Source organism: Sturnira hondurensis, unplaced genomic scaffold (assembly GCF_014824575.4).
Source record: "Sturnira hondurensis isolate 20B ecotype Veracruz unplaced genomic scaffold, ASM1482457v3 Scaffold0001074, whole genome shotgun sequence".
Taxonomy (NCBI): Eukaryota; Metazoa; Chordata; class Mammalia; order Chiroptera; family Phyllostomidae; genus Sturnira; species Sturnira hondurensis.
In genome coordinates this window covers 2,946,309-2,959,789 of record NW_028073705.1, presented here as the reverse complement: position 1 = coordinate 2,959,789, position 13,481 = coordinate 2,946,309, and the positions used below count along the sequence as shown (strand labels likewise).

The 13,481-nt window shown below is 34.6% G+C and overlaps 1 protein-coding gene across 3 annotated transcripts in view; it reads right to left on the bottom strand.

Annotated features, from left to right (window-relative positions):
• VWA8 (von Willebrand factor A domain containing 8) overlaps positions 1-13,481 on the bottom strand; it is a 406,775-nt gene that overhangs the window by 188,903 nt on the left and 204,391 nt on the right. For all 3 annotated transcript variants that reach the window (XM_037060277.1, XM_037060261.1, XM_037060267.1), the window contains 3 exons: positions 8,274-8,349; positions 6,057-6,192; positions 3,769-3,888 (listed from right to left, as the gene is read on the bottom strand). In XM_037060277.1, coding sequence (XP_036916172.1) covers positions 3,769-3,888; positions 6,057-6,192; positions 8,274-8,349 — 332 coding nt within the window. The remainder of the gene's footprint in view (positions 1-3,768; positions 3,889-6,056; positions 6,193-8,273; positions 8,350-13,481) is intronic.

Genomic DNA, 13,481 nt, shown 5'->3' with positions numbered 1-13,481 from the left:
TGGAGACTGAATGGAATGCTATGAAACAATGAATGGGTTAAGAATGAAATTAGGGAAGATATCAAAAACTTTCTGGAAACAAATGAAAATGAACTCACCACAACCCAAAATTTATGGGACACAGTGCAGGCAGTCCTGAGAGGGAAGTTCATAGTAATACAGATCTATCTAAAAAAGGCAGAAACATTTCAACCAAACAAACTAACCCTATGCCTCCAAGAACTTCAGGAACAACAACAAAGGCAGCCCAGAGCAAGTAGAAGGAAGGAAATAATCAAGATCAGAGCAGAATTAAGTGACATAGAGACTAATAGCACAATTCTAAGGATCAATGAATCCAGGAGCTGGTTTTTTGAAAAGATAAACAAAATAGACAAGCCTTTAAGTAGGCTCATCAAGAAAAGAAGAGAGAGGACCCAAATAAACTCAATCAGAAATGAAAGAGGAGAGATTACAACTGACACCACAGAAACAGAAGGGATTGTAGGAAATTACTATGAAGAACTGTATGCCAAGAAATTTGAAAACCTAGGTGAAATGAACATATTTTTAGAAAAATATGATCTTCCAAAACTCAGTGAAGAAGAAGCAGAAAGCCTGAACAGACCAATAACAGCAGATGAAATTGAATCAGAAATCGAAAAACTCCCATCACACAAAAGCCCTGGATCAGACAGTTTCAAAGGAGAACTTTACAAAGCATTTAAGGAAGAGCTAACCCCTATTCTTCACTGACTATTCCAAAAAATCCAAAACGATGGAAGAATCCCAAACTCTTTTTATGAAGCCAGCATCATCCTAATTCTAAAACCAGATAAAGAAAACTTCAGGCTAATATCACTGATGAACATAGACACTAAAATCCTCAACAAAATATTGGCAAATCACATCCAACAATACATTAAAAAGATCATATACCACGACCAAGTGGGATTTATCCCAGAAATGCAAGGATGGTTCAATATTCACAAATCAGTAAATGGAATACATCACATAAACCAAAGCAAAGACAAAAACCACACGATCATATCAATAGATGCAGAAAAAGTTTTTGATAAGGTACAACACCCATTTATGGTAAAAACACTCAGCAAAGTGGGAATATAGGGAGCTTTCCTCAATATAATTAAGACCATATATGAGAGACCTACAGGCAACATCATACTCTATGGGAAAAAACTAAAAGCGTTTCCACTCAGATCAGGAACAAGACAAGGTTGTCCACTTTCACCACTTCTATTCAATATAGTATTGGAAGTTTTAGCCACAGCGATCAGACAAGAAAAAGAAATAAAAGGCATCCAAGTCAGAAAGGAGGAAACAAAAGCGCCATTGTTTGTAGATGACATGATAGTGTACATGGAAAAACCTACAGACTCTACCCCAAAACTGCTCAAACTTGTAAATGAATTTGGCAAAATAGTGGCATACAAAGTCAATATCCAGAAATCAAAGGCATTTTTGTATACTAACAATGAACAGCAGAAGCAGAAATCAAGAAAAAAATCCCATTTGATATAGCAAAAACAAAAATAAAATATCTGGGAATAAACCTAACCAAGAAGGTAAAAGACCTATATACAGAAAACTACACAACACTGAAGAAAGAAATCAAGGAAGACACAAACAAATGGAAACATATTCCATGTTCATGGATTGGAAGAATTAACATCACCAAAATGTCCATACTACCCAAAGCAATTTACAGATCCAATGCAATACCTATTAAAGTACCAATGGCATATTTCACAGGCATAGAACAAACACTTCAAAAATTTATATGGAACCATAAATGCCCCGAGCAGCTGCAATCTTGAGAAAGAAGAACAAAGTAGGAGGGATCACAATACCTGATATCAAACTGTATTACAAGGCCACTGTAATAAAAACAGCCTGGTACTGGCATAAAAACAGGCACATAGACCAATGGAACAAAGCAGAGAGCCCACAAATACACCCAAGTCTCTATGGTCAATGAATATTGTACAAAGCAGGCAGCAACATAAAATGGAGTAAAAATAGCCTCTTCAACAAATGGTGTTGGGAGAACTGGACAGCTACATGCAAAAAAATGAAACTTGAGTACCAACTTACACCATATACCAAAATAAATTCAAGGTGGATAAAAGACTTAAATATATGCCGTGAAACCATTAAAGTCCTAGAGGAGAACATTCGTAGGAAAATCTCAGATATTTCATGCAGCAACATTTTTACTAATATGTCCCCTAGAGCAAGAGACATAAAGGAAAGAATAAACAAATGGGATCTCATCAAAATAAAAAGCTTTTGCGCAGCTAAAGAAAACAGTATTAAGATAAAAAGAGAACCAACTGTTTGGGAAAACATATTTGCCAGTGATACCTCAGACAAAGGTTTAATCTCCAAAATATCCAAAGAACTTACACAACTCCACTCTAAGGAGACAAGCAACCCAATTAAAAAGGGGGCAAAGGACTTGAACAGATACTTCTCCAAGGAGGACATACAAAGGATCCAGAGACACATGAAAAGATGTTCAGTATCACTAGCTATCAGAGAGATGCAAATTAAAACCACAATGAGATACCACTTTACATCGGTGACAATGGCCATCATAAACAAAGCAACAAACAACAAATGTTGGAGAGGTTGTGGGGAAAAGGGGGCCCTAGTTCCCTGTTGGTGGGATTGCAGACTGGTACAACCATTATGGCAAACAGTATGGAATTTTCTAAGAAAACTAAGAATGGACCTGCCTTTTGACCCAGCAATTCCACTGCTAGGATTGTATCCTAAGAACCCTAAAACACCAATCCCAAAGAACCTATGCACCCCAATGTTTATAGCAGCACAATTTACAATAGCCAAGAGCTGGAAGCAACCTAGGGGCCCATCAGTAAAAGAATGGATCAAAAAATGATGGTACATACACACAATGGAATTCTATGCAGCAGAAAGAAAGGAGCTCCTACCCTTTGCAACATCACGGATGGAACTGGAAAGCATTATGCTGAGTGAAATAAGCCAGATAGTGAAAGACAAATACCATATGATTTCACCTGTAACAGGAACCTAAACAACAAAACAAACAAGCAAGCAAAATATAACCAAAGACACTGAAATAGAGAACAGGCAGACAGGGACCAGAGGGGAGATGGGAGGTAATTTCAGGAGGAAGGGGGAAGGTTTTCGTAGGAAGAAGTATAAAGGACACATGGACAAAAGCTAACAGGGGTAGAAATGGGAGGAAGGTGGGGAGCACTGAGGGGGTGGGCTGGGATGGGAGTAAAAGACAGAAGACTGTATTTGAGCAATACTTAAATTTTTTTTAAAAAGCAAGTAAATAAAAGAAAGAAAGAAATGTCCTTTTGAAGGCTTCTGATAATTAAGGTTCGACCGGGGCCTCCCCAATCAGTATGAAGAAGTCTTCTGAGCTGGCCTCCAATGTTTCATAATTAGGAGGTTATGACAAAAATGAATACTAAAAATCATTCCTTATTTTGTGTTTTATTTCTAAGAGGCCTTAAACAACAAAGTATAGTGTCACTGTTTAAGGAAACAGGCTCTGGAATCAGAGCCAAGCTTTAATATCCATTATCTAAGTGACCCTAGAAACACAGTTGTTCCCTTTGAACTGGGATAACACATACTTTCCCAAGTGGTTGGGATGAAGACAGAGCACATGGTAGTAGTGTTCAGTGACAGCCATCAGAGTAGTGCTCCTAAGACAGTGTTATTATTGCTGTTGCAATTGGTTTTTGTTATTATTATCATTATTGCTTTTACCTAAAGTGCCGAAAAAATCATTGCCTAGGAAAGGAAATCCAGGTCTGTTGGCCAGAACAATCATCCTAAAATCAGGATGAATGACTATAACATTTTCTCTTCCATCAACATTAGCGGAATCTGAAAAACAAAATTGCTATTTATTCTTTATTGATATTTAATAATTCTTAAGAATATCAAGTTACAGCCTTTAAAATAATATAGCAAGTAGTCATACTGATCAAGTATAAAAAAAAACCTCTAAGAAATCTGGTTACAACAACTTCATTGCAGAAAAAAAACTTTTCTTGAGAAAGCTTAAGAACAGAATATTGATAAAGCATACACATAGTAATTGTACAGGAACTTGCATTTTTATGTAAATTCAATGTAAACCTAAAAGAGCAAATTTGTCCAAATGTTGTTTTAGAATATTTAAACTTGACTTGGGATGTTGTTACTCCTTAAAAAAAAAAGAATCCATTAACAAGGGATGATCCAAAGGACATTCAAGGATAATCCAAACATTCTTTATTTTTATCAAATCTGCCAGTATGCAGAGAATCTGCCATTATGCAGCTAAGGAGTGACTTCTGTTCACATTATGTACCTGACACTCAACCATACAGAATAAAGGTCTTGAACACATAGTCAACTCATTAGTGCAATACTGATTTATTTCCAATGAAGAAAGTCTGCCATAGTTTTAAAATAAGTAATCTCGAGTTGACTGGAGCTTTCCTTGTGGAAATATTTAAGGTATTAAAGGAACTCAATATATCACTTAAAAAAATGATAGCTGTGATACACCTGCAGTTTTATTTGAGTCTATAAGAACATATACTCATACTTTTTTATGATACTAAAACTAATCTTTCAATGTACCATACAGTCATGTACTAATGCCACCAACAGTTTTAATGTTTGATCTCCATTAATTTTAGTAGTGGCAAATAACAAGGGATGTGGTCACAGACAAAATTTAAATAATTAGTTAATTAACATAAAATGATTGGTAAAAAATAGAGATTTTACAAAGCAAAGAAAATGAAAAACATAACCCTAGAGGCGATGCTTTATGAAACCATGTTCGAAAGAGCTTCGGAAGCTCTTGTGTTGAAAATAGTGTTTGCAACCAAACCTGAGTTTAAAAAACATGATGACCCTTTTATTTCTAGACTATCTTCCAAAAATGTATCAGAAAATGGAGATAACATCATTCTTTAACCACAATTTTGTTCTAGCCATTCTTTCTTGCTTTCCATTTCACTGTCCTCATAATGTCTCTAAAAAGGGCAGGCAGAATTCTAACCTGGAGAGTCTGAATGATACTTTTAATGGGTGGTATTTAGGCTTTTTAACTCAAATTCTAATTTTTCCCATAAATTCATTGTGAAGCTGTAGTGTTAGAATACTTTTGTTAGGGCTGAATTTCCTGGCCTTGCAAACATCACTCTCGTAATGACAATGTCCAGGAGGAACATCTCTGTGGTGATGCGCCTGCATATGTTTAATGAGGCCGTTTTTTACACTTTCTCTTCAAATATTGAAGATTTTAGTTACCAGTCTCAATTTGTTTGATTACTCTGGTATTGGCTATATATTTTCAACAGTTAGTTATACATTTTCAAGTCTTTTTACGATGCAAAGCTTTTCAATTAGAAACCAGAAAATGTTCTCAAATTGCATGAGACAATTTTCTTTGTAGGTCAAACAGACTGATTAGATTCATCTGCCTACATTCTCTCTAACACCAGCAAGAAAAAAAATACATAAATAAAAGGAAGAAGATAATACAAAACAGAGGATAACTTCTTCCTGAGGAGGCTGTGTATATGTGTGTGTAATATATCTGTATACACACATATCTATTCACACACATATATGATAAATATATATAAAATAAAATGCTCAATCTTTGTAATTATACTGAGATAACAATTTTAATATTGTAATAGAAACTTGCTTGAGCTTTAAGAAATTTCAGATGACAATAAAGAAAATATATTGCACAATAATTGAGACATGAGTATATTAAAAAGTATATATTGGTATTCTCGAAGTAGGAAAATTTGAAGCTGATCTGTCCTAAAAATACTATTGAAATTTTCAAAGATACTATGTGGCTACAAGAAATAAAACCAAAAAAGTTAGGTTCAGACATACTGAGTTTTGTAAATGACTGTCAGTAAAGACAACTTGAACTTAACATTTTCTTGGAGATCAGTAGCCAGCTAAGGGTGTGACTGGATACCAAGGCTGTAAAAACTGCATATATTAAAAGAACAGTTGCTTTTTTATGTACTCACTTGCAACAATGCGTCTTCCATCGGCTAGAATCATTTCTCCATTTTCTACTAGAGTTTTTAAAATACAGGTGACATTTGTTGGGGCCTTGTCTGCCTCATCTACCACCAGAACATGACCCAACTTTACCGCTTTAACCTTTGAAGACAGAATATTAATCAAACAAAAATAAAAGCAAACATTTTAAATTTCATCATTCGGGGCTTTGGGTTTACAAGAGCTAATTATATTTAAGTCATACACACACTATCACAAAGAAAACCTGTAGCAGAGCTCTCCACAAAAAGCAAGCCTCTCATAGTGACTAAACCGCTAACTCTGCACTAATTGTTTCCCTTTAGTGGTATAATTATTCCTATGTTGGTGAAGTCTGCAACATATTACATACCAGAGTAGGGGAGATTTAAAACACGCATAGCAAACAGAGAAATTACAGTGCCATGGGGGTTAAGTGAGACATTACAATAAGTAGTGGACTTCAGAACATTGCTTTTGTTATAGTTCTAAGAGTGCACATTTTTTTACAGATCAGAAGGGACTGTGAAGAGATGGGTATTCAAACAAAGCGCATCAATGGTCAAACTCAAGAAACTCTGAAGTGTTTCAAGGGATAGTGAATATGAACAGTTTATCTTTCTAGAGGTAAAATGTAAGAAAAGAGAGAAGAGGGTCTGAAATAGCAGATCAGGTCTCTACTACTAAAAAATATGTACTTTTCCTCATGAAATAATGAAATAGGGCTACAGATATATGAGTTCAGACATGATAAGATGGAGTTTGGAGCTACACTTTAGGACATTTAACCTGGCAGCAACATGTAGAATCAACTAAATTAGGGCGATTACTTTTGTTAAAAAATGGTCGGGGGACCTGATTTTAGGGGACAAAGCATAGTAAAAATGGAAATAAAAAAGCATTAAATTGATCTGAAGAGTTTTTCAGCAGTATAATCTACAGTCTTGGCATCTGATAAGAGGGGAAGAAAAGAAAGAAAAAATAAGAAAAAGTCCTAGGTCTTAGGTGACAGAGTGAATGAAAACATTATGAAAAGAAAGGTAAAAACTAGGAAAACTCTAAAACATTTTTAGAGAATGGACAGGAAGAAATACTCAATGAATTTAAATGTAAACACAAGTATTATATTTTTAAATAGTAAGAAATATCCCATGACATAAGATGGGCCATATTATAAACTTTTCTGGTTACATAGTTTGGCAAGTAATTGTAGGGAAATACAGATGGAGAAATAAGTGATTCTCTTTACCACACACATTTTATTCCGTTTTTAAAAAATTTTATTTTTAGAAAGAAGGGAAGGGAGGGAGAAGGAGAGGAAGAGAAACATCATTGATGTGGGAGAAATATCAATTGATTGCCTCTCATATGAGCCCTACCTGAGGGGACAAACCCACAGCTTAGGCATGTGCCCTGACTGGGAATTGAACTTGGTGACTTTTTGTTTTTTTGTGACGATGCCCAACCAACTAAGCCACACCAGTCAGGGCTATTATTGCATATTCTTTAAAAAACTAATAAAGACTTTCCCTTTTAATTTTAGGGTAAAAAGAAACTGAATTTAAAAAGTAAAGAACCCATAAAGCTTTACCCGCAACCTCTGCCTTCACTTCTCTGTTCAGGGAAAGTCAGGCCCAACCTGGGAAAAGTCAGGCAGGAATTCCTAAAGATTCCAATCACGGGGGTCTGTGCCACAGGGGTTCTCAGGATGGCTCATTCACACCATTGCTACCGAGGAGTAGGCCATGCGGGCCGAGATTTCTCTTGGGCTTTTATGTGAGAAGCTGGGGAGCTGATCTTCCCAGCTGCTCCAAACATTGGGTTAATATTTTATTTATTAAAACCATTTTTAAAAAACACCCCAGAAGTATTATCTAACTTCAAACTCTATATATTTGAAAAGAAAAGAAAACCTTTCTATATCTGTTTTAAATTCTAGAATGGAAAAGAAATCATTAGAGGATTTCAATCATTCCCTATATCACTCTGGAGAGAGAACAGAGTAAGAAACAAAGTTATTTTCCCCAAATAATTTGCAATTAAATATCCAGTCCCCAAATAACATACAAATGAGTGCTTTCCAGTTAAGACTGAAATATATTGGAATCTATGGGAGATTCCACACTCTCCACCCCCCAAAGGATGAACTACAACTATCATTAAAAAAAAACAGTTGAGAACATTCATAAAATTGGATTACTAACCAAAGGTGAGTCTTCATACACAATAAGTCCATCTTTAACAGAAGGCTGAAGAGTGAGGGTTTGTACCGTGGTGTCCCTAAAGTTAAACCAACACATTTTATAGTCAATCAGGAAATAAACATGATCACGAATAAAAATACAACACAACAGCACTTATCTTCTTTTTCATCATCATTCTGTTTTTCCCAAGATGAATTTTAAAAAGCAGATACAATTCCATTCATGGACTCAGGCTGAGTTGGGTTTCACTTATTTTTGTAGCAGGGAATTTCTGCAACAGAGTCTTCACTTACCATTACATGGTCAGGTATCCTAACAATACAACTATTGACATTTAAAATTTCTAGAATATCTGCCCTACTTGTATGCAGCTTGAAAGGCTTCTCCTTTTAACCTGACCAAGTAGTAACTGATTTCTTTAGTGAATACCCTGGCAGTCCAGCATACCGCCATCACTGACCTCTGTCCCAATCCCATGATCCAGGCTCTCCCGGACTGGGTGCTGTTCCCAAGACCGACTGCTCCCTATGGCCCCGCACTATACTTTACAAGGAATCTAATATTATTCTTTAATCGCCATTAAAATGTGTCTAAAATAAAGCCTCAGGGATTTTAAGGGAAGTGAAAATATATTGTGACAATTTATTGGAGCTTATCAACCTTTTTAGTATCAATAAAATGTTTCTCATGCAATACAATAATATGTAGTCATATATTCATTTCTGTATACCGTAGGAAATACTTTATGCTATCCTCTGCTAAAAATTAATTTTTAGAGTTTTAAAAATATCAAGAACAGGATTTAATTAATCTTGCTTCTTACAAATAATTTTTATTGTTATTCTGTTACAGTTGTCCTGATTTTCCCCCCTGCCCTCCGTTGTCCATCACACCCCCCCCACCCCCCGATCCCACAGTCAATTCCCATACTGTTGTACTTAAATTTGCTGTTAATATTCTGGCAATACAGAGGAGGGTGGTCGAGGAAGAGAAAATTATGTGTTCACACAGATTTTTATAGCAACATAGTGAATTTCTCACTTCTGCTGTCGCGTATTTTATGGGCAACAGTATGACACTTTCCAGCACCAAAAAGGAAAAAGGAACTCTTGTATCACTGTTGGAAGAAAGAAAATTAAGTTATCTTAATAATTATAGTGTTTCATAGCAGATTAAGAATAGGAAATTCAAGCTGAATTCCAACTTTAAAAAGGCAAAGAAAAGTGCTCTATAACACTTGAATCCTGATAGCATAAAACTTGTCAAATTAGATTTCTGAAAAGATTTCTATGCCAGAAATCAAAACCATATGTTTGTGTGAACCTGCACAAATCAGAGGATAAATACAAATGAGAATTTACAAGATAAAAGTGATTTCTGTTCTGTTCTTGTGATTGATCCTTTTGCCTTGTACATGAAATGAGAAGCAAAGGCTAGTAAAATACATAAAAATAATTTTAATAAGTAGGTTGGCTTATATTTCAATAAGTTTCCCTGATTATATAAAAATATAAAAACAATACAAAGTCTTATGCATAGTACTTAATACAAAATGAAAACTGTTTCCTGATACCCTGTAATATTACAGATTTCACCTTAGTAAGAAATAAGGTGACCACTGCCATCACAGGCAGCATGTCAATTGATTGTGTCTTTAAGACCGATTCTTTTTCACAGCGTTTGATTAAAATTATTTCTCTGTATTTATGAACATTGTCGATCAAAAGAAATTAATTCTGTACAAAAATAAGCAATAACCCTAGGAGACTATTTTATTTGTTACAATTTCAATTTCATTATAAGTTGTTCCTCTCAAGAACAGCTTTGAAATATAAACTTACAAAAGTTTAAACAGAGTCAACAATTTCAACACTACTAGGAAAAGTTAAAACACATCTAGTCACATATCTTCAGTCTAAGGTTTAATGAAGAGATGGCTTCCCACTACATAACAGTTGCCAGAATGCTTGTGAAGTGATTAGAATATTCTCCTAATTGCTGGCATTTATGTTAGCACTTCTTACTGTCTTACAAACTACAGCTATCAGTTAAGACCTGTGTTAATAAAGAGCCTACTCTTTAAGAAATTAAGGAATATGGTGCTAGACTGTAACCTTCTTTAAATCTGTGATTTTAAAGTTTTTTTTAAATTGGAGAAATTAATGTTTCCATTGTAATTTAAAATGTTTCCATTGTAATTTAAAATGTTTCAAGAAGCAATAAGGTAATAAGATGACCTAAGGACTCACGGTTTTTGTTTGGTTGGTTGGATTTTTGGGGTTTTTTTGGTGAAAATAAAGAAAGAAAATTGGCTTCTAGAGAACAAGCACAATCTGCCCTGGCATGTTGCTTGTGAAGGTACATTAAGCTAATATCCTCTAACATATTGAGGAGCAAAAGATCTCAGAATAGTAGTGTTTATTTTGAGGACAATATTTTAGCTGTATTTAATTGGTTTATGGTTAGCTTTATTTTAGAAAAACAATGTTCAACATAAGAATGAAGGAAGAAATGCACAGTTTCAAAGAGCTGACAAGAATCTCTAACTTCATATTTCATTAAAATAAATATGGCTATACCCAGAGTCCACTGATTAATATAAGCCAAACATGAGAAAGATATGATATGGCTTATAGGAAGTACTTTACAAATTTAAGAATTAATTGATGTTTATAAACATTGCTTTCTACTGAGTAGCAGCACACCACCTTCCTACCCTTGCCTGTAAAAGGCAAATTTATTTCACCATGTTGGGAAAGAAACTTTCCAAGGCCCTCAAGTAGAAACAGTCGTTATTATAAGCAGTGTTGCAATCCAATACAAAAAAAGAAAGAAAGAAAGAAAGACAAAAATAAGCTATAATTACTGCAGTGATAATTAAAAAGCAGCGGTGGCCTGAATCTGAATCCTCCTAGTTTGGTCAATCACTTAACCTCCTGAAGCCCAAGATTACTCATTGCTACACAGGGAATTAAAATAGAACATGTGAGGGAATATAATAGAGTAAAAGGTAAGGAGCACAAAAGTAGAAAGAGAAATAGTATTATAATATACGCTTTGAATGCTTTGAGGAAAAAGTCCTTTTAACAAGATAAGTAAAATATAATCTTTTCTCACTGACTAAAAGGACTCCACCTCTTAAAACAGTTGTTTTGGAGGACAAATAGTTTATATAACAGTCAATCACTCACCACTCCTATGTCCAGATACAAAAAATCCCAACAAACCACAAAAGGAAGGAAGACATTAGGGGGATAATACTTGTGAAAGGAAGTCTACTGGGATGCAACACTCTGCTCTTCAGAAGTAGGTCCTTGCTGGGAAGCGCAGGTGAAAAATAGCCACAGCAGAACAATCGCTTAATTTTCAAAATCCGCTTTCCCTTCTACCACATCTCCTGGCACGATATTGACATTATTTTTAAAAATCCTCCAGTGTTCAAAGCCATGTGATAGTCAAGTCTTTTAACAAACTTTGGAAGTTTTGTAAACTGTGTAGTATTTAAAAAGAAAACAAATGGTATATTAAAATGGTACATTAAAAATTGGATGTATAATCTTTACTCTGAAAACTACATTTCTAGCCTGATAAATTTTAGGAATTCAAAAGTGACTTAAGTTTTGATAGAAATTTCATTTATTCTTTTCCAGACAAAAAAGAAAAACAGTGTACAGATTCTTTGGTTTCCTTTCTCCATACCATTAAAATATATATTTTCTATTCAGTTTTTTTAAAAGAAATAAAAGAATGAAATGAAGATGGAAATAAAAAAATGATTGAGTGTGCAAAGATGCACACACAGAGGAAATCAGAATGTGAGACTGGTGAATACTGTGTCCACTAGACAAATCTCTATCAGAAAATACAGTACCGTGTTTGTGTGTGTACACACAACTCACCAGTCAGTTAACAACATAAAAATGCTACAGAGTCAAAACTTAGTAAGTGCCCACTTTTATAATATCAGGACATTCCAGAATCATTCACTCAACATATATTAATTGAACACCTACTAATGGGTGCTGTTTAGATGTTTAAGAATCTGTGAACAAAACAGGTAAAAATTCCCTCCCGTGTGAGCTTAGAACAGCAACTTTCAACCAGCGTGGTTCAAGAAGCACCCTGGTGCGCCACAAGAATTTTTAAAACATGCAGTTCTTGACTATTTAGTCAGGGCACCGACCTCTTTTCCCTTAGACTGTCACATTAAAAAATGACAACAGGCAATGCAACGATGGCCATTTGGTCTAATCAAAATTAGACCTTTTTTTCAGATTGGCAAAAATAAAATTTTTGGTGTGTACAGAATTTTAGTAATTAGTTTATGTGTACCATGAAATGAAAAAGGTTGAAAATCTCTGGCTTAGTTAGACTGATGTTGTATTTAAGAGGTCTTACAAATTGTACCATACTAATAATGTGTCACCTTTGGTACAGAATGAATTAGATCTTGCCTATAATTAAATATAAAGATATTTTACCATAGGCTATCTTTATCAATAAAGATATATACCAAAATATCTTTACTAATAAAGATATTGGTAAAGATGTTTTGGTATTTCTTACCGAGGAAATAAAGTTACTATAAGTGTTTTTGACCACCAACACCAATGATGAACTGGCCTGCTGCTCCTTAAGTCCCCCAGAAGAGGCATCTGCATGGAGCTGGTTGGGCACGCCTCTTCAATGCTTCCACGTAAGACTTACTGCTTAAAAATTACTATGTAATTTGCATGTTGTATATCTCATAATATTTGATATTTGATAATCTGTGAATTATTTTATCTTTATTTTTGGTTATTCATCAACTGGAAAAAACCCAATGCTCTAGTTTTAAATTTATCACACCTTAACCACTTGAGCCAAATAGACAATAATAGTACATAAATAAGCATTATATTTGGAGAATTTCTAACTTAGAGAAAATCTATGTTTAAAGTTTCTGTAATCTACCTATTTTACGTTTTTGTAGTAGATTTTCTTAAAGGAAAACACTACTGCATCATAAGAAAAATAATATATATCACCTTTAGTAGCAGAAGTGAGAGTACCTTTCAACACCAGCCTATTTTCCAGTGTAATTTTAATGGCAGAAGAGAAAGAACAAATAAATACCATGGAGGAGGTAGAGGAATGGGGACTGAAGCAGCCTTCTAAGTACATTTCTCTGTCATCTTTGTTTTATCTTAAAATTTGGTGGAAATTTTG